At 40.1% G+C, this 26,867-nt stretch overlaps 1 protein-coding gene across 1 annotated transcript in view; it reads left to right on the forward strand.

The window, feature by feature from the left end:
• The window catches only part of ADAP1 (ArfGAP with dual PH domains 1), a 178,123-nt gene extending 151,520 nt beyond the window's left edge, over positions 1–26,603 (forward strand). Inside the window, exons 7-11 of the mRNA XM_031941442.1 lie at positions 1,718–1,801; positions 11,473–11,535; positions 14,039–14,110; positions 18,537–18,765; positions 19,679–26,603. Coding sequence (XP_031797302.1) covers positions 1,718–1,801; positions 11,473–11,535; positions 14,039–14,110; positions 18,537–18,765; positions 19,679–19,707 — 477 coding nt within the window. The 3' untranslated portion in view covers positions 19,708–26,603. The remainder of the gene's footprint in view (positions 1–1,717; positions 1,802–11,472; positions 11,536–14,038; positions 14,111–18,536; positions 18,766–19,678) is intronic.
• The last annotated feature ends 264 nt before the right edge of the window (positions 26,604–26,867 follow it).

Consider the following 26,867-nt stretch of genomic DNA (forward strand, 5'->3'; position numbering starts at 1 on the left):
CCCATCCCACCCGCTCATAAAGAAGGCACATGTGAATTATGCAAAACATTTTGATGAAAGTCATATAGATTTCCCCTCAAAAAATAAATCCTCAAGAAAAATAAAGTTTAAAAAAAGGGTATGCTTCAATCTGTATTCAAACACAATCAGTTCTTTTCGCTGGATATGGATAGCATTTTTCATACGAGAATTTCAGAATAGTCTTGGGTCATTGTATTGCTGAGAATAGTAAAGTCATTTACAACTGATCATAGCTGGGTTCATTTGAAACTAGCCTACTTTCTACCACATTCCCCAGGAAGTAAGAAATGCTTTGAAGAAAGAAATACAATGAATCTTTATAAGATTCATTGTTCAGTCATTTCCAACTCTTCATGACCCCATTTGGGGTTTTCTTGGCAAAGATACTGGAGTGGTTTGCATTTCCTTCTCCAGCTCATTTTACAGGTGAGAAACTGAGGCAAACAGAATGAAATGATTTGCCCAGGCTCACACAGCTAGTACATGTCCTGAGACCAGATTTGAAATCAGACTTTATTGACTCTTATTGATGCACTCTAGCTTAGCTGCCCTAAATCTCTATATAAATGCTAGCAATAATTGTTACCTAAAGGAAACTTCCCTTCAATTCAGGTTGGCACCATTTCTACAACTTATGGTCTTAGATACTTGCCAAAAAACACTGAAAATTGAAATGACTTGCCTAGTCACATAGCTAGCAAGTCACATAGTTAAGACAGAGTTTGAATTCAGGTTTTTCTGCCTCCAAGTCCAACACAGCCACTTAGTCACCTAGGTTAAGTATAAACAACTAAAAAGTAATTGAGATCTTCATTAGTCAAATATGGCATTGAGGAACATGAGCCAGTAGGTGACCCATTCTGAGCTTGGAAATGGGAAGACTCATTTTCCTGAGTTCAAATCTGACCTCAGATACTTACTAACTGTGAGATCCTAGCAAGTCACTTTATCCTGTTTGCCTCAGTTTTCTCATCAGTAAAATGTGTTGGAGATGAAAAAGGAAAAACATTCCAGTATCCTTGCCAAGAAAATACCGAAATGAGGTCATGAAGAGTGGGACATGATTGAAAACAACTAGATAACAACAAATGATATATGAAACTTTGATGATCTGGAGTTAGTCCCAGAAGTATTCATGAAAGATGGGAGATCTGAAAAGATTACCTGGGTGGGGGAAGGAAGAAGTTATTAGAACTGTCTTTGATAGAAGTCACTTGGAAATATTCATGGAAGATGGGAGACCTGAAAAGAGTACCTGGGTAGGAGAGGGGAGATGTTATAGAAATGTCCTTGATAAAAGTCACTTGGAAATAGCATTTTGCCAATGTGACATACTCCACAAATGTTCAGGATAATATGGGATGATTTCAGAGACTTCAATTCATCAGACTCCTTTATAGGAAAATTACTCAAAGGATTGCAATCAGCTCCTCTTTAGAGACAAAGCTTTTCGGAAAATGTCTTTGAGAAAGGGAAGTAAAGCCAGCATTCAGCCCCTGAAAGTGGAATTACCTTCCCAATTTGGAGGATTTCGCTTATTACTTCCAAGTAAACATACTCTCATTTGACTAATGCCTTCCTCTCCTCTGTCCAGAGTTCTGACTGGTCCCTGGATGGAAGAAACAAATCTAGTTTCTCAAGACCAATCTCCTGACAATGTTTGTTTCATTACCGTGTTTTCTTTTCTTTTTCTCAGGAAATTGTGGACTGGTTCAATGCTATCCGGGCAGCTCGATTTCATTACTTACAAGTGGCATTCCCTGGGGCCAGCGATATTGATGTGAGTTGATTCCTATTTTCCTGAGGTAGCACCTTAGTGTCTCCACTGGATAATGTGGTCCTGCCATTCCCCAACTGAGGCAGGCAGGGGGAAGTGAGGAATTGGTTCTATTTTGTCAGTGCTTGTCAATGGGAATAATCTTTTTTTAAAGTTTCATCAAAAACTTATCAAACATCATTCCAAACAATTATAGTCTCTTAATGTCTATTTACTCTCAAATTAATTCCATTACAGAAAGTATCTTGATGCTTTTACTTCTTCCTTCCACATCTCTATCAAAATTCTCTCTTTTCATTCTCATTAACCCTTCTTTGTCCATGTAAATACTCCATTTTTCTAGTTCTGCTTTTTTCACATTGCATCATTTTTTTAAACCTCTTTCCAGATTTCTTTGTATTCCTTCATCTGAATTAATTGTTTTATAATATTTCATTTTATTAAAATACCGTAATTTATTTAACCTTTCCCCTGTTGTTGGACATGAGATTTTTCTAGTTTCTCTCCATTATATAAAGGCACCGTGAAAATCTTTGAACAGATAATTCCTTTTTCAAGGAAAAGAAACACACAGCTTTTCAGAGCATATACCCAAGAGTGAAATTATTTTGTAATGGGTTATTTTTGTAACTTTTACTATGTACTGCCAAATTATTTTTTTAAAAAAAGACATTTTCAATTTATTTATTTTTAACATTTTTTCTTTTTAAATTTTGCATTCCAAATTCTCTCCTTCCTTCTTACTCTCTTTCCCACCCACTGAGAAGACAAGTAATATGATATCAATTATATATGTGAAATCATACAAAATATATTTCCATATTAGCCACTCTTGTTTCTTATTCAGTGGTTTCAGTCATATCAGTCTCTCCATGAGCCGTTTTGAGAATTTCTTGGCAAAGATGCTGGAATGGTTTTCAATTTCCTTCTCTAGTTCATTTACAGCTTAGGAAACTGAGGCAAAAACAGGCACATAACTAGTAAGTATCTGAGGCCAGATTTGAATCAGAAGTTGAGAATCTTCCTGACTCCAGGTTTGGTGCTCTATCCTGTGTGCTACCTCATTGTCATATATAAAAAAAGTAAGAAAAATAAAGAAAGTGGGAAAAATTCTACTTTAATTTGCACTCAAGAGTTCATCAGTTCTCTCTCTAAAGATAAATAGCATTTTTTCATCATGAGTTCTTTTGAAAGTGTCATGGATCATTGTATTAATCCAGAGTATCAACTTCCATAGATGAACTTTCTTACAACATTGTTGTCACTGCGCACCATGGCTTCCCCATTCTTCTCACTTCACTTTGCATCAGTTCATATAGGCTTTGCTATATTTTTTTTTTTCTGAAACCATCCTGTTCATCATTTCTTATAACACAATAGTATTCAACAATCATTTGCCACAACTTGTTCAGCCATTCCCTAATTAATAGATATCCCCCCAATTTTCAATTATTTGCCACCCCAAACAAAGCTGCTATAAATATTTTTGTACATGCAGGTTCTTTTCCTTTTTCTGTGATCTCTTTGGGATACGGGCCTAGTAGTGGTATTTCTGTGTAAAATGATAAACATGATTTTCTAGCCATTTAGGCATAGTTTCAAATTGTTCTCCAGAGTGGTTCTGCTAAATTACCCTGTGAAGATTGCATATTTTAAAATCAGCAGGAGTCCGGAGTTCAGGTTAGGGAAAAATCGTCAGTCTTTATTCTCAGTGAAGAAGGATCGGAGGTGGAAGAGAATCGGCGATAGCAATGTGTGCAGCTGAGTCAAGAAGCTAGCTAGACCAGCAGCCACAGGACCAGCAGCCAGGAGAATGGAACCCAGGCCCCATCTCTCCCAGCTTCTCTTCCCGTTCCTGTCTCTGCCTCCACCCATCAAAATCGTCATTTCCTGTACAACACATCAGGACTTGCACAGAGAGTGGGCAGGGACCATTCTTTATCCAATCATGTATATTAATAGAGTATAGTCCAATTACTATTTAGCCTCATGTACTTGGGACCTCACTGCATCAACTCAAACCTCAGCCCATTACATTACCCTTCAAAAAGATTCTACAAGTTTACATTTCTATCAGCAGTGATAAATGTATCTGTTTCTCCACAGCCTCACCAGCATTGTCTTTCATAGTTTTTAAATATTTTTTCCTAATTTGAAGGATGTGAGGCAGTAACATAAAATTGTTTTCACTACTGTCTGTTGGATTATCAGAGATATCAAATATTTTCAAATACCATTGAGAATAGCTTAACTTAACACATTGATTTTTCTTTCCTCTTTAAGGATTTCTAATTCAATCAAATCTTAGTTATCATTTAGTTCTCCTTGATCTATCACCTCAGCCAAATGGAAAGTTGATAGTAAATTAGAGGGAGGTATTGAGGGATGTCAAGATGCATATTGCGGGATAACTCTCTTTTTTCATTCATTTTTAATACATATTGTTTTATGAATCATATTGTGAGAGAAAAATCAGAGCAAAAGGGAAAAACAATGGGCGAGATTTAAAATCAGAAAAAAGAAGTGAACATAGAATGTGATGATTTACATTGAGTCTTCTTAGATCTTTTTTTGGATGTAGATGGCATTTTCTGTCCAAAATTTATTGGAATTGCCTTGGATCACTGAACCACTGAGTTGATCATCAGACATTCTTGTTCTTATTGTGTACAATTTGGTATTCCTGATTCTGCTTATTTCTCTCAGCATCAGTTCATGTAAATCTTTCCAGGCCTTTCTATAATCAACTTGTTTATCATTTTTTATAGAACAATAATATTCCATTACTTTCATGTACCACAACTTGTTCAACCATTCCCCAATTGATGGGAACCACTTCTTTTTCAGTTCTTTGCTACCACAAAAAGAGCTGCTAAAAACATTTTTGCACATGTGGGTCCTTTTCCCTCCTTTAAGAGTTCCTTGGAATATAGACCCAGTAATGGCACTGCTGGGTTAAAGGGATGCAGAGTTTGATAGCCCTTTGCTCTAGTTCTAGATTGCTGTCCAGAATGGTTGGATCATTTTACAACCAGCATAACTTTCTCTAGTGCTATAAAGGAGAATTAAGGTGTGTACCTTTTGAGTGTTTCATGAGGAAAAGTTGGGTTATCAGTTCTCACTTTGATGTGCATCTTAGATAAAGATGTTTTCTTTCCTTCTCTCCATCTCTACTGGCAATTAGACAAGTCATTTGTCACAGAAACATAGTTTTTAAAAGCTCATTCACTCAGCAGCTGGTCTCAATCTCTATCTCACCCCTGGAAAAGACCTACTCTAGCTTCTTCTGGCCACAAGTTGATTTTACCAACAAACTTATTTTAGCCTTCTGAGGAAAACTTGTGCAAGTCTCCTACCATGCTCACCTGCCATCTCTGGCTGAAAATGAATTTTTAAAAAAATTTACTTAAGAAAGGGCAACTAGGTGATATAGTGGATAGAGCTCCAGTCCCAGAGTCAGAAAGCCCTGAATTCAAATATGGCTTCCTATTTGACTTGACATATACTAGCTGTGTGACCCTGGGCAGGTCACTTAACCCTGATTGCTAATCCCCACCTCCTCGAAGAAAACCTACTTAAAACCAATTCAAAGGTATGAGGCAGTTACATATACAACTGAGGGACTAGGTTCTTTAAGGTTAGCAGTAGCAGAGAAACACACTCCCCCTAGCTTGAGCCTGTGAGCTATGTCTGTAGTTATCCCCAGTGAACTAATTAAATTAAATATTTTTGAATACCTACTGGATGAATATACTATACCTGGACTAAGGAGAGATTGAAATTTTAGGTAAAATGTTGCCCTCAAGAACTTACAGAGCTAAGGCATAGTACTGAGATAAAAAGGGTCACATAGCTAGCATCTGAAGCTAGATTTGAATTCAGATTTTCCTGAATTCCCAGAGTAGTCCTCTACCCACTAAACCAACTAGCTACCCCAAGGCATAGATATTTAAATAACTACAATTTTTAAAAATGCCATGTGAAGGTTATGAGCCACTAAGGAGGTGTAAAACAAAATGACATCTGAGGTCTGAGAGGGAAGGTTATTCCTAAACAGAGAAATTAGAGAGGACTTCATGAAAGATAGGACTAGAAGAAATGAAACTTTTAAATTTTGTTATTTTCAATTAACAAGTATTTATTTTTTCTCCCTCCTACCTTCCTTCCCTCGCTGAATGAGAGGGAGGAGAGGAAAGAGAGATAGAGACAGAGAGAAAAATAGAGGAAGAGAGAGAAGGAGAGAAAGAAAGAGAAAAAAAGACAGAGAGAGAGGCAGAGACAGAGAAAGAAGGAGGGGGGAAAACAATGAAGCAAATTCCTTCATTGGCCAAGTCTAAAAATTGTGGCTTGAGTCCATCCCCTTTTCTGTAGATGAGTAACTGTCTTCATCTTTAGTTATCTGGAATCATGGCTTATCATCTCATTAGTTAGAATTCTCAAACATTCAAAGATGTTTTTTCTTTATAATAAGAAATTTTTAAAAATGAAGGTGAAGGAGGATGTTCCAGACATAGAACATAGTATGAGCAAAACAAGGAAATGGAAAAGGCGTATTTTTAATGTTAGCAGTCACTGGGCTGAGGCCTGGATTATTTAGAAGAGAGTAATAAGAAATTAGACTGGAAAGAACTGGAAAGGGGCCAGATTTTGGAGAAACCTGAATGTCAGACAAAGAAAACTGGATTTTAATAAACAGTAGGTAACCACTAAATATTTTTGAGAAGACGAATGACACACCCAGATCTATGTTTAAAAGCCAATTTTCAGGCAATAATATAAGAATTGGATTGAAGGGAAGAAAGAGAAGATAGGAAGACCCTTTAGAAGCCCATTACAATAGCCAAAGACAATGCCCTGGCAGGTAAAGGCAGTGGGCCAAATGAGAGAATATGCCCTTACCTGTAACAACTCCATGAAATTCTCCAAGTGTAGATTAGATTTAGCTTGGGACTACATTTCTCCAAATATAGGTAGCAAGGTTCTTTGCTCCCTTACCAGTACACAGAATAACAATATATTTCAACCCATAGAAAACGAAAAAGACAAAAGGCAAGAGAGCATAAACTTATACATACGTACTTATACATATATATATATGTCTGTATACAAAAATATACGCATGCATATACATATATACACATAAACTCATATTTAGGTATATACATACATGTGTATATATACAAATATGTTTGTGCATATATCTGTGCATTCATATGCTTATACCTTTATCTACATATATATGTGTATCTACATATGAACTCATACTTAGGAATCTGTATATCTATGTGTATATACACAAATGTTTTTTTACACAAATGTTTATAGCATAGATATATATGTCTATGCATACATAGACATATACACACACACACACACACACACACACACACATATATATATAAAATAACACCAATATGCCAGTGAATTCATTTCAAAGAGATCCTCTAAGGGCTTAGATTTCCTTAGAAAAAAGAAGCTAAGCAGTAACATCAGATCCTTGTCCAAATAACTCACTATAATAGCTAGGGGTGGCTATTGTAGTTGGGCTCTTAAGGATTAGAGGAAATTAAACTTTTTGTGTAATATAGTATCCTTTAGCTGCAGGGACCCTATGGTGATTTTATTTCTCCAAGGTAGGATTCTCTTCATGGACTATGTAGTCCCATTGAAATCTTTTCAAAGATTCTTTAGGAGGCCTTAGTCTCAAGGTGAAGAATTTTTCCCATAGAAAGAGTTCCTAAATTGAGAGGTAGAGCATGGGGGTGAGGATGAGTCAGAGAATTTAACTAGCTGACCTACAAGGTTCTTTTCAGCATATTATTCTGTGACTTCACAAATTCTTCATTTTATAAATGTGGAAATGGATGGATGTGACATGATTGAAATTACCTTATTTTTCTAGAACATCCAGCACCTGACTTTTGAACTTGGGATCACCCTATAAAGCAACTCCCAAGGCTGCTTTTTCCTAGACTCTTATTAGAAATTACACTGCTTAGACAATTTTAAATCCTTCTCCCTTTACACAAGGTTCATGAAGATTGCTTATAGACTACATTCATGAGCCATATAGATGACCACGCTAATTTTTGCCATGTGCTTCTTTAGGAAATATGCCCAAAATTTAATTAATTTTTAAAAGAATTATGTCAATTCCTTAGTTGCTAATTAATTGGGAAAGGTCCATCTTTCCTTTGGTTAAGTGAGCAAACTTGGGCATTTCCCATGTGTTTCTACTTTAAGACAGCCTTACCAAGTCTTTGGGGCAGTGAGGGATAGGAAAGTGAATAGCAGAAGACAAAACTATAGATGTAGTCTTCCCTACTCCCCCAAAAAGAACTTGACTGTACTCTTCACTATTGTAATCTGTCCACTCAATTTTATGGATCATGGAAAGAAACTTTGACAATAATCCATCTTCTTGAGTCTGTCAACTAATCCATCTTGGAAGTATCCCAGGCAGCTGCAAAATAATCAGAAGTTGTCTGTATCCTCAAACATGGCAGAAGTGCACAGATCTCTACCCTTCATGGCAGGGGTGGGGTTGCTTTCAAACAAAGGCTCATAAAATTAGTTTAAAAGTTCCTCAGATTGATTGGTGACTCCCCTAATGAACTCCATTACCCTAAGATAATGTCAGTGGGAAGAGAGAGGAGGGGTCCAATTCAAGGGACAAGATAGGAGAAAGTGATAGAAAAGACGGTAAAAGAGTCAAAGATAACAAGAGATTTTAAACCTAGGAGACCATTTGGGAAATAGAAATAGTGAAGTTATAAGGAGAAGTAGCTTTGGGAAGAAAGAGAATCTCAGTTCTCATGTTGAGTTCAAGGCATCAGAACATCCATGTAGAAATGCCTGTCAGCAACGAGAAAAAAAAGTCTGCAAAGAGGTGGTAGTTGAAGTCATTGAAGAAAATGGGATTCCCAAATGGGAGAAAAGGAGAAAGTAATGGATAGAAGAATAAGATGGGGGGTGGGGAAGAGAGGGAATGAGGAATTATCAAAGGAATCAAATAGTAAGTAATTAGAAGGAAAATTAGGAGAATGTGGTTGTCTCCAAAAGCAATAAAGGGGGAAAGGAGAGAGAGACAGAGAGGAAAAGAGATGTTTATGTACAGATTGTCTTCCATTCTTTCATGACAAGAATGCCCTCCCTCCTCACCTTTGAATGCAAAGGTGCAATGGCACCTTTGAAGGAGCCAGGAAATGCAAGGCTTTAAATGCCAAATAGAGGATTTTCTGATTCTAGACTCAATAGAGAGCCTGAATAGTGGGAGTTACTAACATGTTCAGACCAGACCTTCAGGAAAATCACTCTCAGCTGAGGGGAGAATGGATTAAAATAGGAAAGAGATTTGAAGCAGGGTGACTAACCAAAAGGCAATGTAGAGTCTCTAAGTCAAAAATACAGGTCAGATGTCACCTCTTCCTGACACACACCCCAATTATACACAACTCTACAAGTGTTTTATATTTACTTATACATGTTGCCCTCCCATACATAGGATATAGTTCCTTGACAATAGCTGTTTGTCTTTGTACCCTCCTCCCCACTTCTATCATAAGGAGTTTCCTATCTTGATGAAATCATAAATTCAATCCCAATGCCAGTCCACAATACCTAATGCAGTGCCTGACATGTATCAGCATTCAATAAATGCTCGTTGAATTGAATAACAGTGGAGTCCTGCAGGACTCCTACAGGACAGCTGTCCTGGAATGAGAAGAAAATTTTTGAAAGGAAGGAAGAAAGGAAGGAAGGAAGGAAGGAAGGAAGGAAGGAAGGAAGGAAGGAAGGAAGGAAAGGAGGAAAGAAGGAAGGAAGGAAAGGAGGGAGGGAGGGAGGGAGGGAGGAAGGAAGGAAGGAAGGAAGGAAAGGAGGGAGGGAGGGAGGAAGGAAGGAAGGAAGGAAGGAAAGGAGGGAGGGAGGGAGGGAGGGAGGAAGGAAGGAAGGAAGAGAGGAAGGAAGGAAGGAAGGAAGGAAGGAAGGAAGGAAGGAAGGAAGGAAGGAAGGAAGGAAGGAAGGAAGGAAAGGAGGAAGGAAGGAAGGAAAGAAGGAAGGAAGGAAGGAAAGGAGGGAGGGAGGAAGGAAGGGAGGGAGAGAAGGAGGGAGGAAGGGAGGAAGGAAATATTTTTGCCACTGGTTAACAAGCTCCACATTTGGTTACAGCTTTCATGCCATAGGCTTAAATTTCCCTTCTATGATTGAAATATCCAGAATGTCCACGATCTGGGTTACTGCTCTCCAATCCTATTGGTTGGTAATTTACTGTGTGTATTAGCCATCATGCTCAACACTAAGAATGCAAAGAAAGATGAAAACAAACTCTGCCCTTAAAAAGCTTCCATTCTAATGGGAGAACCAACGTATAAATAACTACATATGTACAAATTATATTTATGCACTATGTGGAAGGCAATCTGAAAAAGGGAATTCATTGACTTTAGAGGATGTTTTATCAACAGTCTCTTTTCTTGCCCCCTTAAGGGGCATTGCAGGCAGATAGTCGGGGAGGAAATCTAAGATGTTAGAAAATCATTTTGTTAGGATCAGAAAAATGTGAGAATAAGGAAATGCTGTCACAAAAGGCTGGCCTCCCCCAAGGTGAGTCTACTCACTTGAACAACTGCTAAGACACCTGGCAGCCACTTTTCTCTCTATGTTCTCTCTCACTAACCACAGCCTCCATATCAAAGATCTCAACTAATTTCAGAAGTTTTCAATTATATTTAGAAAGCTAAAATTTAGAGAAGTTGTTTATTTTTTTTTTATTTCATGGACAGGTTAGTGAAATCTACTGGCCCCTTCTCAGAATAACGTTTTGAAATGAATAAAATAAAATATAAAATACTATCAGTCATACAGGGGGAGACAGGAAGAAGCCAACCACATGCTGTACAGCTGCTGCCGGCATAACCAGAGTAATTTTAAAATAGTGATAACCAAAAACTATTTCAAGCTACCTACCACAACTGTAAGATGATATAAAAATATAATTTCCATTGGTGAGAAAGTTACAGCTTCTGCTAGTACTGCATCTTGTTGTCTACATTTGGAATTTAAGGAAATGCTGTATTTCACTTGGAAATTGATTAAAATAAAGATACATGTATTTCCCATCCAAGTTCTTGGATCCCTGGAGATCTTAACATGAACCTCTTGAGAATCTGTGGACCAGTTTAAGATCCCCTGATCCATGACTTTCCCCTGATCTGAAGACCATGTCCCCCTTCTTCCTCCAAGTCCTGTCACCGTGTGACTTCTGAAGGCTGACCTCATTCACGTACCACAACATATGGGAACCATTCTGGCTTTAGAATTCTGGTCCAACTAACCCTATGTTGGCAATAACTCAAACTGTGGCACTTGATCTACCTCTTGAGGCTCTGTGGCCAGGTAGAAACTCAAGTGGTTTCTTTAAGTTGTTCCCATCTTTAAGACAATCCTCCCCCTCATTTCTCACTCCTCCCCCACCAAAGCATCACTGGTACCCAAGACTCTAGTAACAACAGACACACAATCATAAATCCCCATAAATCAAGGGAAGTGAAGGGATTTGAGGAACCCAGCCTCCTGGCATTAGTAGGGGGAGGTCAACAGGAAGAAAAGCAAAGATCAGATGAATCTTGTCTCTTCCTGACATTTTGTACTCTGCTTTATTTTATCTACTATAGCTCGTGCCAAAGCTATCCAGAAACTATCTGAAGGAAGGCTACATGGAGAAAACGGGACCAAAGGTGGGATACACTATCACAAAGGACAATTATATGCTTTCATTGGTTTTTGCAGGGGTAAATGGATGGCAAACTAAGAGGCAGATGGGTGACACAATGGATAAAATGCTGGATCTGGAGACAAAGAAAACCTCAGTTCAAATCCAACCGTAAACACTCAGCTACTGTGTGACCCTGAGCATTAAACCTCTGTTTGCTTCAACTGTAAAATAGCAGCTATCTCCCAGGGTTGTTGTGAGCATCAGTTGAAAGAATATTTGTAAAGCACATAGCACAGTATCCAGCACACAGCAAGCATTCAATAAATGCTTATTTCCTTTCCTTCCTTCCCTATAGTATTTTATTTTTCTAAGCGCATGTAAAGATATACATAGATCATTTTCAACATTAACCTTTGCAAAACCTTGTGTCCTAAATTTTTTTCTCCCTTCTTTTCCCCCATTCCCTCCCCTAGATGGCAAGTAATCCAATATATGTCAAACGTGCAATTTTTCTATACGTATTTCCACAAATATCATGCTGCACAAGAAAAATCAGATCAAAAAGGAAAAAAGTGAGAAAGAAAATAAAATGCAAACAACAACAACAAAAGTGAAAATACTATATTATGATCCACACTCAGTCCCCACAGCCCTCTCTCTGGGTACAGATGGCCCTCTTCATCACAAGACCGTTGGAATTGGCCTGAATCATCTCACTCAGTATTCATTTTTGTAAGATTTGAATTCTAATTTTTTTCTCCTTCCCTCCATTAGTCCACCCCCTCCCCACAACAACAAGCAATCTAATATAGGTTTTCCATGCTTTTTCTCCCTTCTCAAGGATGGAGGATAAGTAGAATGATTTTTTCACTACCCAAAACAAATTTACCCCGGAGCCCTGTTTTCTTTGTCCCTTCCTTTTTGGAAACTTAAACTTGAGACTATTTATTTTTCATGACCATGCTTTGTCTGGACTCAAAGTTTGATACCAAGGCAGCCCTATATTGACCTTTTATGAATGTGAGAGAGGTCTGTCTTCCTCAGATATGGCAATGTTCCAAAGCTGAGGACCACAATCCCCTTTTAGAGATCTAATAGTTTGTGGTGGTTTTTGAGTGTTTTTTCAGTCATGTTCAACTCTTTGTGACCCCGTTTGGATTTTTCTTGGCAAAGATAACTGGAGTGCTTTGCTATTTCCTTCTCTGGCTCATTTTACAGAGGAGGAAACTGAGGCAAACAGGATTAAGTGACTTACTTGCCCAGGTTCGAATAGTTAGTGAGTATCTGAGGTCAAATTTGTCAGAAAGATGAATCTTCCTGACTCCAGATCTGTTTCTCTATCCATTTGTACTACCCAGCTGCCCATCTCTTAACAATTAGAGATATAGAAAAGTAAAATGGACTTTTTCAGTGAAGAGCTATCTCCCCTACCCAGAGACCTTCAAACAAATATTGATTAAGTACTTTTCAAGTATGTGGCAGAGGGTACTATTATCCAGGTAAATACTGCCCTAGGTGTCCCCTTAGTTCCTTTCCAACTGTGAGTTTCTGTGCTTCTCTTGCTAGCCAGGATTAGAAAACTTCTAGTGGAAAAAAAGATTGGCAGCAAAAGACTGAAATTTCCTGACAGCCTGATTAATTATGAACTGACTTGGGAACAGAGAACATAGATCTTAGAATCAGAGAATCCTAAAATCTTCAAGCTGGAGGGAGCCTTAGTAATCACCTAGTCTACCCCTATCTGCAGTCACAGAATAATTTTTTTTTTATTTAATAGCCTTTAATTTACAGGATATATACATGGGTAACTTTACAGCATTAACAATTGCCAAACCTCTTGTTCCAATTTTTCACCTCTTACCCCCCCACCCCCTCCCCTAAATGGCAGGATGACCAGTAGATGTTAAATATATTAAAATATAACTTAGATACATAATAAGTATACATGACCAAAACATTATTTTGCTGTACAAAAAGAATCAGACTCTGAATTATTGTACAAATTAGCTTGTGAAGGAAATCAAAGATGCAGGTGTGCATAAATATAGGGACTGGGAATTCAATGTAATGGTTTTTAGTCATCTCCCAGAGTTCTTTTTCTGGGTATAGCTAGTTCAGTTCATTACTGCTCCATTAGAAATGATTTGGTTGATCTCGTTGCTGAGGATGGCCTGATCCATCAGAACTGGTCATCATCTAGTATTGTTGTTGAAGTATATAATGATCTCCTGGACCTGCTCATTTCACTCAGCATCAGTTCGTGTAAGTCTCTCCAGGCCTTTCTGAAATCATCCTGTTGGTCATTTCTTACAGAACAGTAATATTCCATAATTTTCATATACCACAATTTATTCAGCCATTCTCCAACTGATGGACATCCATTCAGTTTCCAGTTTCTAGCCACTACAAAAAGGGCTGCCACAAACATTCGAGTCACAGAATAAATTAATAGAATGGCTGGAAGTAGGACCCAGTTCTCCTGACTCTAAGGCCAGGGCTTTAATCATTTATTTCTGTTTCTTTAGCAAACTGAAGGCTTCAAGAAACGCTGGTTCACCATGGATGACAGGCGGCTCATGTATTTCAAAGACCCTCTGGTAAGGGCACGAATTGTACAGTGCTTCCTTTGAAACTGAGGATTTCCAGAAGCCGGACTTGCTGACTTCCAACCTGTTACTGTGAGAGAACAAAATGAAGACCACCTCCCCTTCAAAAATGAGGGCAACATATGTCTTTCTCCCTTCCCTCCAAAACATGGGTGTTATCTTACTCCCTGCTTCTTTCCAAAAAATGGGGGCAATATATATATATATATATATATATATATATATATATATATATATATCTTAATCCCTCCTTTAATATCTCTACCCAAAATGGAAGTGATATGTCTTCCTCCCCCTCTCCTTCTCTCAAAATAAGTGCAATGAATATCTTATTACTTCTTTACTTCCCGCTCCCAAAATGTGAACAATATATGTCTTATTTCTTCACTTCTCTTCTGCAAAATTGGGGCAATATATATTGCTCCTCACCTTGCAAGACAGGGGCAATGTATACCTTGTTTCCGCCTTTCTTCACTTCCATATCCCTCCCACCCCCATGATTTTTCTGTGGCTTAGGTATTATGAAAAACCTTAAGACATTTCAGGACAGAACAGATATAACCTATGGTTCAATGCCAGTTTGTCTGTGAGTCTCCTAGTTGATGAAAATTGATTGTTCGGTGTTCTTAACACCTACATGAGGGGCAGAGTTAGCAAGAGCTTGAAAGAAGACAAATCTTGGTCTTCGGTAAGGTCTGTGAAAACAGAGAAAGACTCTGGGAAGAAACCAGCATGTAGAGAAGTGGGCATCTCCACCAGTTCTCTGTCCCCCACTTGTTCTTCTAGAGACTTCAGGGATTTTCCTCGTGGGTGACGACTGTCTCAAGTTCTGCCCAACTCCACCTCCCCCCACAGGTGGGGAGCTTTGAATAATGGGCTCCCACCACTGAGGAGTCTTATCGAAATGATCTTGAGCTGGTAATACTTAAGTGGACTGCTATCCTCGTGGGTCCAGACTATGCTGTATAGCTTTTCTACTTAGGAACTTTCTAATCCTCACCTTACCCCAAGATCATCAAAATAATAGCTGACATTTGTTCCCAAAGCAATTAATGTACCGTATTTCATTTGAATTTATCTTCCTGAGCACCCTGTATGGTAGATTATCCCCATTTTACAGATGAGGAAATCTCAGGTAAAGTTAAAAAAAAAAAGGAAAACAAAATGCCCCGAAATAATTTTCATCATCCACTGGACTCATCATGACCTATAGTCTTCCTATCAATGATTCTACCTCCAGATTTTTTCCTATTCTAGCTGTCCTCCATTTGAAGAGAAAGGCTAGATCTCATTAGAGGAACTATTTTCCTCAGTGATCTGCTGGCCACTGCTGTTCAACAGAATTCAATATGGACCCCATCAACTCCAGATTCCATAAATTTCCCTAGCTGGTCTCTGATTCCAGACTATTCCTGGGATGGGGAGGAATTATTAACCCAACCAATTCAATTCAACAAGCATTTGTTCTGTGCCTACAGTATGCCAGTCACTGTACCAAGTACTAAAGATACAAATACCAGAGTGAGTAATCTCTGCTTTCAAAGAGCTTATGTTCTCTTGAGGGGAATATATATGCTCACAGATAAGTAAATGCAGGATATAAACAATAATATTCAATAATAACAATATACACAATAATAATAATAACAGCATTTATGTGGTACCTGTTATGTACCAGACACCCTTTACAAATATCATCTCATTTGATCCTCACAACAATCCTGAGAGATAGATGCTAATTATAAAATAACCAAGCAAGCATTTATTAAGCACCTCATATGTGCCGGCATTGTTCTAGGCACCTGGAATACAAGTGCATAGAACAAAACAGTCCCTGTTCTCAAGGATTCTCCACCAACCTAGTTAGATAAGGAAGGTTATTTGTTCCTCCTTATTCCATCCTGTCCCAGGCCCTGTACAGAAACCCAGTTGTCTGCACTTTATAGAAAACTCTCAATAGACCCTGAATGTAAACATTGTAGGGAACAGGGGAGACCAGGTGATTTCAGAGAGCCCCTCCTATTCCCATAACTATAAAGCAAGATCTTCCTCCCTCTTCCAAAGTTGCCATATCTTGTACAAATGGTTTAAGTGACTTCTGCAATCCTGTTAGTGCTTCTCTGCTTCTCTCTCTCCCCTCCTTCCCACATTCTCCTGTGGCATTGCCCAATAGGCATTCCAATAGGGAAATGAACTCCAGGCTTCTCTGTTCTGGGCAGTAGCCTGAGAACCACAGTTAGCAAGTGACTTCCTCCCTCTCCCCAAAAAAGCAAGCAAATGATCAGCCCTGTAACTCCAGCCTTTAAAGTGGTGTATTAACCACTCCATCTTTGCTTCTGATATCCATTCTCAGAGGAGAAAAGTAGCCCTAAATCTCATCCCACTCTGGAATGTGTCAATTAGGTAAAATCAAGGTCCTTTCATAGGATCGATCAGAAGCAGGACATTGGCTGGGACCTTAAAAGGTCATTTAGTTCACTCCCCTTGTTTTTCATAAACCATAACCAGAGAGGTTAAGTCACACAAGTAGTAAATGAGTATCAAAGACAAGATTGGACTAGAGTCTTAGAATGTTAGATCTGGTGGGACAGAGACATACATTATAATTAATTTTAATAATGATAATAAAATTAAAATTTTAAAGAGAATGTTACAGCCGGGAGGAAGCTTACAGTTCATATTGTCCAATCCCTTTATTTTCCAATGCGTGACTCTGGACAAGTCATCTTACTTTGACTTTTCCTTTCCTCAACTGTAAATTAATACCTGCACTCTTGAGTAGTGACTATATAAAGAAAGTGCTTTGTAGATTCTTAAAAATGCTATCAAAATGGGAGGCTTGGTTGTTAATATTATTGAATGCTTATTTGGGGGAAGATGCAGTGTGGTATTTGTACAAAGATGTCATTTCAGACCTGAGACTTCATTGGTACAAAGAACTGTTGGTATGGAAACCCCTCTCCACGAAGGCATACTTAGCTTAAATGTAATTTGCAGTTTTCAAGAGCTGAGCAGTCACTGAGAGGATTGAGTCACCTGCCCAGTCTCACAAAGCTAGAATGAGTCAGAGGCGGATTTTAATCAGGTTCTGACTTGATATGGCTACGTACCATAAAAATTATACAGACATTATATTTCACTTTTGTAAAAACACTTAGTAATTACCTACTGTGTGCTAGACACTGTGCTAAGCCCCTGGATTACAAAGAAAGGCAAAAGACAATCCCTTTCTAATGGGAATGACAAGAATTATGTACAAACTCTCTCTCTCTCTCTCTCTCTCTCTCTCTCTCTCTCTCTCTGTGTGTGTGTGTGTGTGTGTGTGTGTGTGAGTGTGTGTGTGTGTGTGTGTGTGTGTTTTGTAAGGATAACTTGGAGATCATCTTAGAAGGAAAGTGCTGGAATTAAGGGAGCTTTGGAAAGTTTCCAAGAAAATGGAATTTTAGCTGAGATTTGAAGGAAGCCAGGAGGCAGAGATGAGGAGAGAGATCAGGATCTGCTTCTCAAAGTTGTTCCATTTATATTGCCTCATTTGATTGTCAGCACAATTTTAGGGGGTGGATGGGAAGGGAAAGTATTATTTGTCAGAGGAGGACATTGAGCTCCAGAGAGCTAAAGTAAGTTTAGATTTACAATGACACACAGCCAGTTAGTGACCCCCTCAGGAGCCCAGGTCTCCTGGCTGACAGGCCAACATTGTTCCTGCTCCTCAGCACTGCATGTGAACAGGTTTAGGCTCATGTTGTTCAGTCTGTTCAGGTACGTCCAACACTTCATTACCCAATTTGGTGTTTTCTTGGTAATGATACTAGAATAGTTTGCCATTTCCTTTTCCAGCTCATTTTACAGATGAGAAAACTGAGACAAACAGTTACGTGACTTGCCATACAGCTAATAGGTATCCTGAGGCCAGATTTGAAATCGTCTTCCTGACTACAGCCTTGCACTCTCGCCATTGTCCCATTTAACTGCTCATAGGATCATATATCTAGAGATGGAAGAGACCCCCTGGGGTCAGTATAATCCAGCCTCTTTCATTTTATAGATTTTAAAAAAAGATCCTCAAAGAGATTAAATAATTTACCCATAGTTACCCAGGTAATAATTATAGATCTGGAATTTGACCCCAAATCCTCTTATTCCCAATAGGATGTTCTGTGGTGAATAGCATTGCCTGGCTAAGGAGTGTCCACCTTAAGACCCATGTCAGATACCATCTTCTGCACAAAGGGAAGAGAATAAGCATTTTTATAGAGTCTGCAATATTTAATTATTTTATAGTTGTGTTGTGTATGTACTTACTCATTCCTTAGATACTTAGTAATATACTTAGAATGCATTATGTTCTCCTTATTGCTTGGCACATGGTATGGACTTTAATAAATATTGGTTGATGGGTTAATTTTCTCCTCCTCAGGATGCCTTTGCCAGAGGGGAGGTTTTCATTGGCAGTAAGGAAAACAGCTACACGGTTCTTGAGGGCCTTCCTCCTTCCACCCAGGGCCATCACTGGCAGCACGGTATCACCATTGTCACCCCAGACCGAAAGTTCCTCTTTGCCTGTGAGACAGAAAGTGACCAGCGGGAATGGATCGCAGCCTTTCAGAAAGTGATTAATAGGCCAATGCTGCCTCAAGAGTATGCAGGTGAGGGGGACTGTCCCTGTTCTTGTTCACCTGTGAGGTAACTGGAGACTTGGATAGTAGTGGGGAGTGAATATTTGGCCATAACACAAACAAGGATGACCTCAGAACAAACTAGGAAACACATATACACCCACTTTGGACCACACAGCCAAGGAAATTCTTCTCAAGGAAAAATGTCCCTTTTCTCCCATTCTCTATCCCAAGACGCCCAGGGCTGTACCTCATTTCTTATCCCACCTTCACATGAGGGTGGGATCCAGCCCCTCTCCGATTATTTCTCACTATCCATTTAAGTAACTAAAGGAGAAGGGATGAGTCAACAAGCATGCTTTTTCCTACTTTTTTTTCTCCTGGCCCTCTTAAAATGTTTCTATTTTATCATCTCATTAAGTACCCGTGTTCTCCCCCTTTACATTGTTGAAAGGGAGGAAGGAGGGAAGGAAGGGATGCTGCAGTTCTATAACCCTGAGCCTGGTTCTGTGAGACAAGACCCTCCCCTGGGAGTATGGTAGTCATGGAGACTGAGATCTTGGGTTGAGTGGCTGAAGGGAACTGAGGTCACCACATCTTGCTTAGGGTGGGTCTTGGCAAGAAGCTTTAAAATCACATCTTCCCCATTTTCTTTCTGTTTGGGATGGCCAGTTAGTGACCAGGTCCCAGGAGTAGAAAGGAGACAGAAGCCTGGGGAAATTTAATGTCCTTCAAAAACTATTCTCAGTTTCTAAAATCAAATGGGAACATTTCTGGGAAGTCAGGGGCAGTTGGCAAAGCCATCTGTATAGGAGGAGTCAGAGTGTGGTCCTGCTGTCATTGGGATGATTATGTCACCGTCAAACAGGGAAAGCATTGTGTTCCAGTTGTATCTCACTGTAACGGGCTCTGAGTATATGTGTGTTTGTTTTTCCTATTTCAGTGGAAGCCCATTTCAAACATAAACCTTAAAGAGAGATTGACTGTGAGGGATCCAAGGACACAAGATTCTGTTTACAGAACGACCTGGTTTTATTTGACATGTAAAAAGCAAAGAGGAAAAACAAAAAGACAAGCATCCACCTAATCATGTTGGACACCAACATGGGAATGGGTTGGTGGCGAAGGCAGAGGCCAGAAGACTGAGAAAAGAAAATGGAGCAACCTTTTCTCCCTGGAATTACCTCCCCTGTTGCCATGGGGCCTGATTTTTGCAAGCATCTGCTGTTTCCAGTGGCTACGTTTTCATTCACAACCATTGTGTATGCCTCACTACATTAGAAAGGGGATCCTGACTGGCAGCCTCACTGCTCTGAATCCACTTTGAGGAGGGGGGGGGAGGGAGGAATCTGAACCCAAGGCTTGGGGCTGCCCCTGGGCCTTGGAACCCAGTTTTGGTCCCATGTTCTATCCCTGCCATTAGACTCAAGTTTCACTTCATGGCAGTGACTGTGAGGGGCTTCTGGATGAAAGGTCTGTTTATCAGAAACCTAGCTAAGTGGGAGTTCAACCTAATGCTGGGTGGGGAGCCTGGGGAATTGAGCCTTAGGGGTTGACCACAATTCTTGGGAAGTCCCTCCCCTCCATTGGCAAAAGGCAGCTTGCTTGCTTCCTATTTGGGGCTGTGTGAATGCCCTCAAAGATCAGATTTATTTTAGCACAGCCCCAGAGAGAATTTTAGAAATGAATTTTGCATATGTTCTAGTCATGGTGAATGATGGGGATGTTTATGTGCCAAGAAGTGGAGATAAACATGGCAGTTGTCCTACCACAGGAAAAAGGTCTAGGGGACACCTAGGAAGTCCAGGCTGGTTTTCATAAAGGTAGATTCCAAGATGGTGTAAAAATAGAGAAATTATGGGAAATACAGGAATCTGGTGTACAATGGGCGTCTAAGGCACCACCTCTCTTGTCAGTCTGCAGCCAAGAATTAGAAGACTAAAGGAAAAAAACAATTTTTGAGGTATTTGTGTGCTTTTTAAATCATGCACACCTACATCTGTGCTGGTGGCTCTACCTGTGCGGTTATCTTTGTTTTCACTTGTTCTTCATCTCTTCAAGGAAGAAAGAAAGAAAGAAAGAAAGAAAGAAAGAAAGAAAGAAAGAAAGAAAGAAAGAAAGAAAGAAAGAAAGAAAGGAAGGAAGGAAGGAAGAAAGGAAGGAAGAAAAAGAAGGAAGAAAGGAAGGAAAGAAAGAAGGAAGGAAGGAAAGAAGGAAGGAAGAAGGAAAGGGAAAGGGAAAGGAAAAGGAAAAGAAAAGAATCTAATAGGATAGGTGATGCTGGAATTCCCAGGCTACACCTCCTGCTGTATTTGCATGTCTGTGATCGAGCCAGTACCTCATGCACCAAGACAGAGAATTGGTAGGAAAACAGACGTTTAGGAGACCATTGAACAATTATCTCACTCCCTACAGCCAGCCTTAAGTCCCTGTGTTTGTGGATTTTCAGAACCCTCCATAGGTATGGTGTGGACATCGATGAAGATGAAAGCTTCCAAGATGAGAAGTCCTCAAAGCTCAGAACAGATTGGACTAATCTTCCCTGGCTGCCCACCCCCTTTTTTTCCACTTGCTCCAATCTCTTCACCCATCCTCACTTGACCAATAATTAGTAGATGTTCTATACCTCGGGAGGGACTACTTGGTGCTTTGGGGAAGTCACCATTCTGCTGATCAATTTGGGAAAAGATGGTTGAAAGTTGGCCAGGATTTAGAACCTCAATAAGGACTATATAGACAGTGGACCCAGAATAAGTGAATCTTCGTTTTTGCTCAGTTAGTGTCAATGTGTCAATAGACACAGAGAGATGACAGGATTCACCCAGAAGCTTCATTGGATTTTACAAAAGTAGTTTTTGACTTTCATACATGTATTCATTCCTATAATTTAATCTTGCTGTTCTCCAAGGGAGAATTTCCTTCTTCCCCATGCACTCCATTTTCTACTATCTTAATTCATAAATTTCCAGTTTCTCAGCAAAACCTCATTCCCTAGGCCCCAGTTAAGCTAGGGATCTATTGACAACAGCAAAGCTCTATTTTCTTCCCCAACTCAGCATAGACCCTGTTAACTCGGCGTTCCACGGACCTCCCTGACTTGCCTCCACCTCTTTGATTTGTCTCCTGACCACAGAGCCCATCCCAGGGAAGGGGAGAAATCATTTATCTAAATCAGTCAAAAATGACTCGCAGTGAGTGGGATACCCTTTCTCTTAGTAACCCTAACCCTGGACTCTAATATCTGTGGTGCCCCAGTGACAGGCATATGTTCCGATCTGAATTGCAGAGCTGAATTCAAGGAAAAAGATGTTGTGCTTTCCAAACTATGGAAATACCCACAGTTGTCTTTGCTATCCTTGACTTGCTCCAGCATTTAGCACAGTGCCTGGCACATAGTAGGCGCTTAATAAATGTTTATTGATTGATTCATTGATTTAACTAGACCCAGCTGTTAGTTTTATCAGTTGTGGCAAATCCATCTGCCCTCTACCATGTTTTTCATAGACTGCGCCATCCAAACAGACTACAGTTCCCAGCATGTCCTGCCCCCATTTTTTTGGCTACAGACCCTTGTGTCTTTTACTATAACTGGCTGTGACTCCTTTTGGCAAAGGGAGGGGCTTCTTCATAAGTTGCCTCTGTATTCCTGTTGAATAGAGAAGAATTTTTCCTTTTTTCTGCTAATAGAACTTATTTATCCAGCTGATCGACAGTTGGCTTTGAGTTGATCTTTGCTTTTGGAGAATGGATTTTGAGTGGAACTGAGTGGAAAGAGGTATGAAACCAGATCCATGGAGACAGCTTATAGCTTCTTCCCTTCATGAACTCTACAATGAAAAGCCAGCTGGTCCTTAATAGATAGCTTACCTTCATTCAAGAAATATTTATCGAGGACCTATTAGGAACATGGGCTCAGTGCTAAAGAAAGGATCCAGAGTAGCTGTGGGTGCTATTTACTGGTAGACTTTTGACTATTTAAAAAAAAAAAACACTTTGGTCATGGCAGACCCAAGGCCTGTTCAGAAAAAGTGAGTGAGTATGGGGATAATTTGGGGGGATAGTCAGCTGGCCAAGGCTCATCTCTCTGCCCTTTTGGGAAAGAGGCACACATAACTTTTCCACTCAGTTTAATCTAGAGCCCAAGGTCGGTATTTTTTTTCCTGGCAGGCCAGTAATGCTGATTTTTTTTAATTTATTTTATTCTGTATATATTTTAGAGAGTGTAGCATGAGGAGAGGATGAACTGGTAAAAATACATCATGTATATGTGTACAAACACAAGCAACTTGCTATGATCTTGTCCTCAAATTCCATATCTTCTTGTTGTAAATGCCTTATAACAAGGTCTTTTTGGTACTTTTGTAACTAAAGCTCCATGGATGGGGTTTCAAATGGATTAATGAAGAGTGCATTGGACTCAGGAGTCAGGAAACCTGGGTCTAGCCCCAGCTCAGCTGCTGTGAGGACCTCAGGCAAGTCAGTTCATGTCTCTGGGCCTCGGTTTCCCTTTTTATAAATTGAAGAGGTGGGACTGATCTATAAGGTCCCATCCCACCTCTACCAAGCTAGAATACTATATTGGGGCCCCAGTATGGGGGTACGTATATACATAGGTGCATTAGGTGCTGGTCACTGGCACTGATCAGCAAGGCTGGTTTAACCCTTGCTGCTTCTAAGTTTGGCAGAGAACCAAACTGACTCAGTATTATGGGGAAACTTTGCTCCCAATTCCACCCTGCAGTGTGACTTGGTCAGAACAACAAGCCTTGGACTGACTTTCCCAGCCTCACTGCCCCCTTGTTTGCCAATCTGAGGTCTGTGAGACTGGTCCTGTCTTTTGCTTGTCCTCCACCACTGGCCTCTTTGTGCCCAAACTGTGATACCAGCTGTTTGAAGGGGCACCGCCAGTCTCTGATGGACACAATCAAATAATTTTTGGTGGGAACCATCTTGGAGTTGCCCATTGTGGGCACGTCTCCCGAGATGCTGAGGGTTAGGAGCAAATGGGCCTTGTACAGAGCATGTTGGAATTTTTATCACTTAAAAAAAAAGCAAATAAATGAGACCCGTCCGTTTGACTTTGGCAGTAGGGAGGGAAACAAGACATCTTCCATATGAAATGCATTTCTTGGGTTAATGTTTGTAATCAAGAAAGCATTTATTAAGCACTTATATTCCAGGTACTATGCTAAGTGCTGAGGATTCAGATACAAAACAAAAAACAGGATAGTCCCTGAGTCCCCAAAGTTTATGCTCTACTTGGGGGGGAAGGGGAATGGGAAGGCAGAATTGGTTGGCAGATAACATTACTACAAGAGCAGTCAGCAAAGAAGGAAGTTTAAATGGAGTCTTAGAGCAATAAGGAGAAATGTGGGTAGGCTAGGCAAATGGCAAGATGCCTACTCTAACCAAGCCCCGGTGTATGACTGAATGGGACAAAGCCTGATTCTGGGGCTGGGCAGGTGGTGAGGAAGTTCTCAGTCATCCATCAGTGTGTTTCTCCCCCAAGTCAGTGCCCAAACTAAGTGGATTGACTGGGTGGTGGAGGAGACCTGGGGAAGCCAAGGCAATCTGGCTGTTTCTGCCGGCCATGTCCCTGTGGATGGCAAGTTTGTGAACAAGATGAACCTGGAGAGGTTCTTGCCACGGGTCCCCATGGCTGGCTAAGGCCATTTTGAAGTCTAGAAGGCTGCCCCAGGGGCTTTAGGAAATGGAGTGGTTCTCTAAGAGTGGCAGAATCCTCCATGATCATCTGCCCTCAGGACACACACCCCTTCAACTCACCAAGACCATTACCCTTCCCTTTGCCACCCTGCTTAGGGCTAGCCCCTGCAGCATGTCTTCTACCGATGCAGGCCTCAGACACCTGGTTCCAAACCTGCTTGAGGCTAAGCAGATGGGCAGTGTCCGACAGACAGGCTTGTGGAAAAGCCAGGTTGAACCATTCTTCCCCAGGCCAGGCCGGGATAGGCTTGTCTGGCTGTTGAGGGGCTGAGCTGCACCTCCTTTCTGTGGCCTCTGGGGTGCTGTGGGACCTCTCATGCTGCTGCCTATTGCTGTTGCTGCTGCTGCTGACTGCGGCCAGGACCCTCCCTCCAATGGCAGCACCATCTTGTATAAATTTGTTATGTCACTGATAATAAAATCATGGTACTAAATGTTGTTAAAATCAATAAATTATGTCCGATCAATGAAGCAAGCAACACTGCATTCAGTCTGGCAGAGGTGGGGAAAGTGATCCCCAAATATCGGAGCCGGGAACAGCTACAGGAGGCTGGCTTTTTTGTATCACTCACACAAAGGAACCATAAAAATGTCAATCTGGATGTGACAACCTTAGGAATCATGTAGATGAGGGGTGTCAAACACTAAGTCAGCCTCCTTTTGAGTTGGCCCAAACTAAAATAAAATATAATTGAGATATTTAACAAAATAAAAAATAATCATTATAGCACTTACTATATGCCAAGCACTAAGCTAATACTCATTTTATTTGATCCTCACAAAAACCCAGGAAGGTTAGTGTTATTATATTTTACAGGTTATTCCTATTTTACAGATGAGGAAACCGACTTGCCCAGGATCACACAGTAAGTATCTGAGGCTAGAGGACCCTTACTCTAGAATCAGTGCTCTGTCTATTCTGCCATAAGGTTAATATGTTCTTGGTTGATATATGATCCTCAGGGATCATATGTACAATTTAGCAGCTCCTGTTTCTATCTGAGTTTGACATCAATGAGTTAGAGCATTGTTTGGGGATCTGGGGGAAAAAAAACAATAGTTTGTTAGAGTTTGGACTAGACCCCCAGTCTTCAACCAAATCATCATGGACCTCTCCTTTTTAATGGTTCTTTTTCCTCTTTCCTGCCCCACCGGCCTATGTGCAGCTTTTCCTCCGTAGATTTATGTAATTGGCTGAGTGCAATGACATGCTGTTTGCAGGCCTGAGTTTTTTCCTATTCTGTGAGCTATTTTGAGCACCGGTGCTAGGAAACTTAATTCACTTCACTCCGATGGGGCGAGGGGTGGGGGAGGAGGAGGAAGGTGGGGAGTTTAGATGCTTGCTTTGAAAGCTCTCCAGCTCTCCTCTCTGCTTCCTAACAGATGGCTGCAAACTGTGGTGTGTTAAATTTATCGAGATAACTGCAGTATTCGTGTGGAGGAGGAAAATCACTTGAGATTTTTTTTTTTTAGAAAAGACAAAGATCCTTTTCAAAGGTCAAGGTAATGTCAGTCAATCAGAGAATTAGAGATTTAGAACAGAAAGGGACCTTAGGGGCCTTCTAGTCTAACCTCCTTCATTTTTCAGATGAAGAAACTGAGGCAGAATGATTTAAGTGACTTGCACAGGGTCACACGGCTAGTGAGTATCTAAGGCTAGATTTGAACATAACAATAGACTAATTCCAGTACCTCATCCTCTACATCAAACTGCATCTTCATCCACAAATATTTATTAACACTTACTGGGAGCTGGTACACAGAGTTAAACAATCCACCCTCAAGGAGTTTAAATTTTAATAAAATTGCATATACAGATAAGTATATAAAATAGATTTTTAAATGATTATAGATTCATTTGGAAAAGCCAAATTCATCCTCTGCTTCCAAGCTGTTTTTTTTCTCCCCCTCCCCATCCTCCTGCAATTATTATTAGCACTGAGTCCACAGACTAGTGCCTGAGGAGCAGATATTGTGGGTGGGGAGAAGCCTGGAGGTATGATAGCTAGCAGTTCTCCTGACCCATTTCCAACTGGATTCTTTGGAGATTTCCAGATCCAATGTACTCAATGTTGTTTGCATTAAGGCTGCTCATAATAATTAGTACCCTTGTATTTTGCTTTTACGGCAGCTATATGACACAATAGATAGAGCATTGGACCTGGAGTTCAAATCCAGTCTCAGACACTTCCTAGCTGTGTGACTCAATTTGCCTCAGTTTTCTCATCTGTAAAATGAGTTAGAGAAGGAAATGACAAACTACTGCAATATCTTTGCCAAGAAAATCCTAAATGGGATCAAGAAGAGTTAAATGTGAATGAACAACATTTTGCTTTTAACTTGAACACTTTCAAACCTTGGTAATAACAATGGACGTTTATATTAGCAGTCTATAGACTGAGCATCAC

The sequence above is a fragment of the Sarcophilus harrisii genome, chromosome 1 (assembly GCF_902635505.1).
Source record: "Sarcophilus harrisii chromosome 1, mSarHar1.11, whole genome shotgun sequence".
Classification (NCBI taxonomy): Eukaryota; Metazoa; Chordata; class Mammalia; order Dasyuromorphia; family Dasyuridae; genus Sarcophilus; species Sarcophilus harrisii.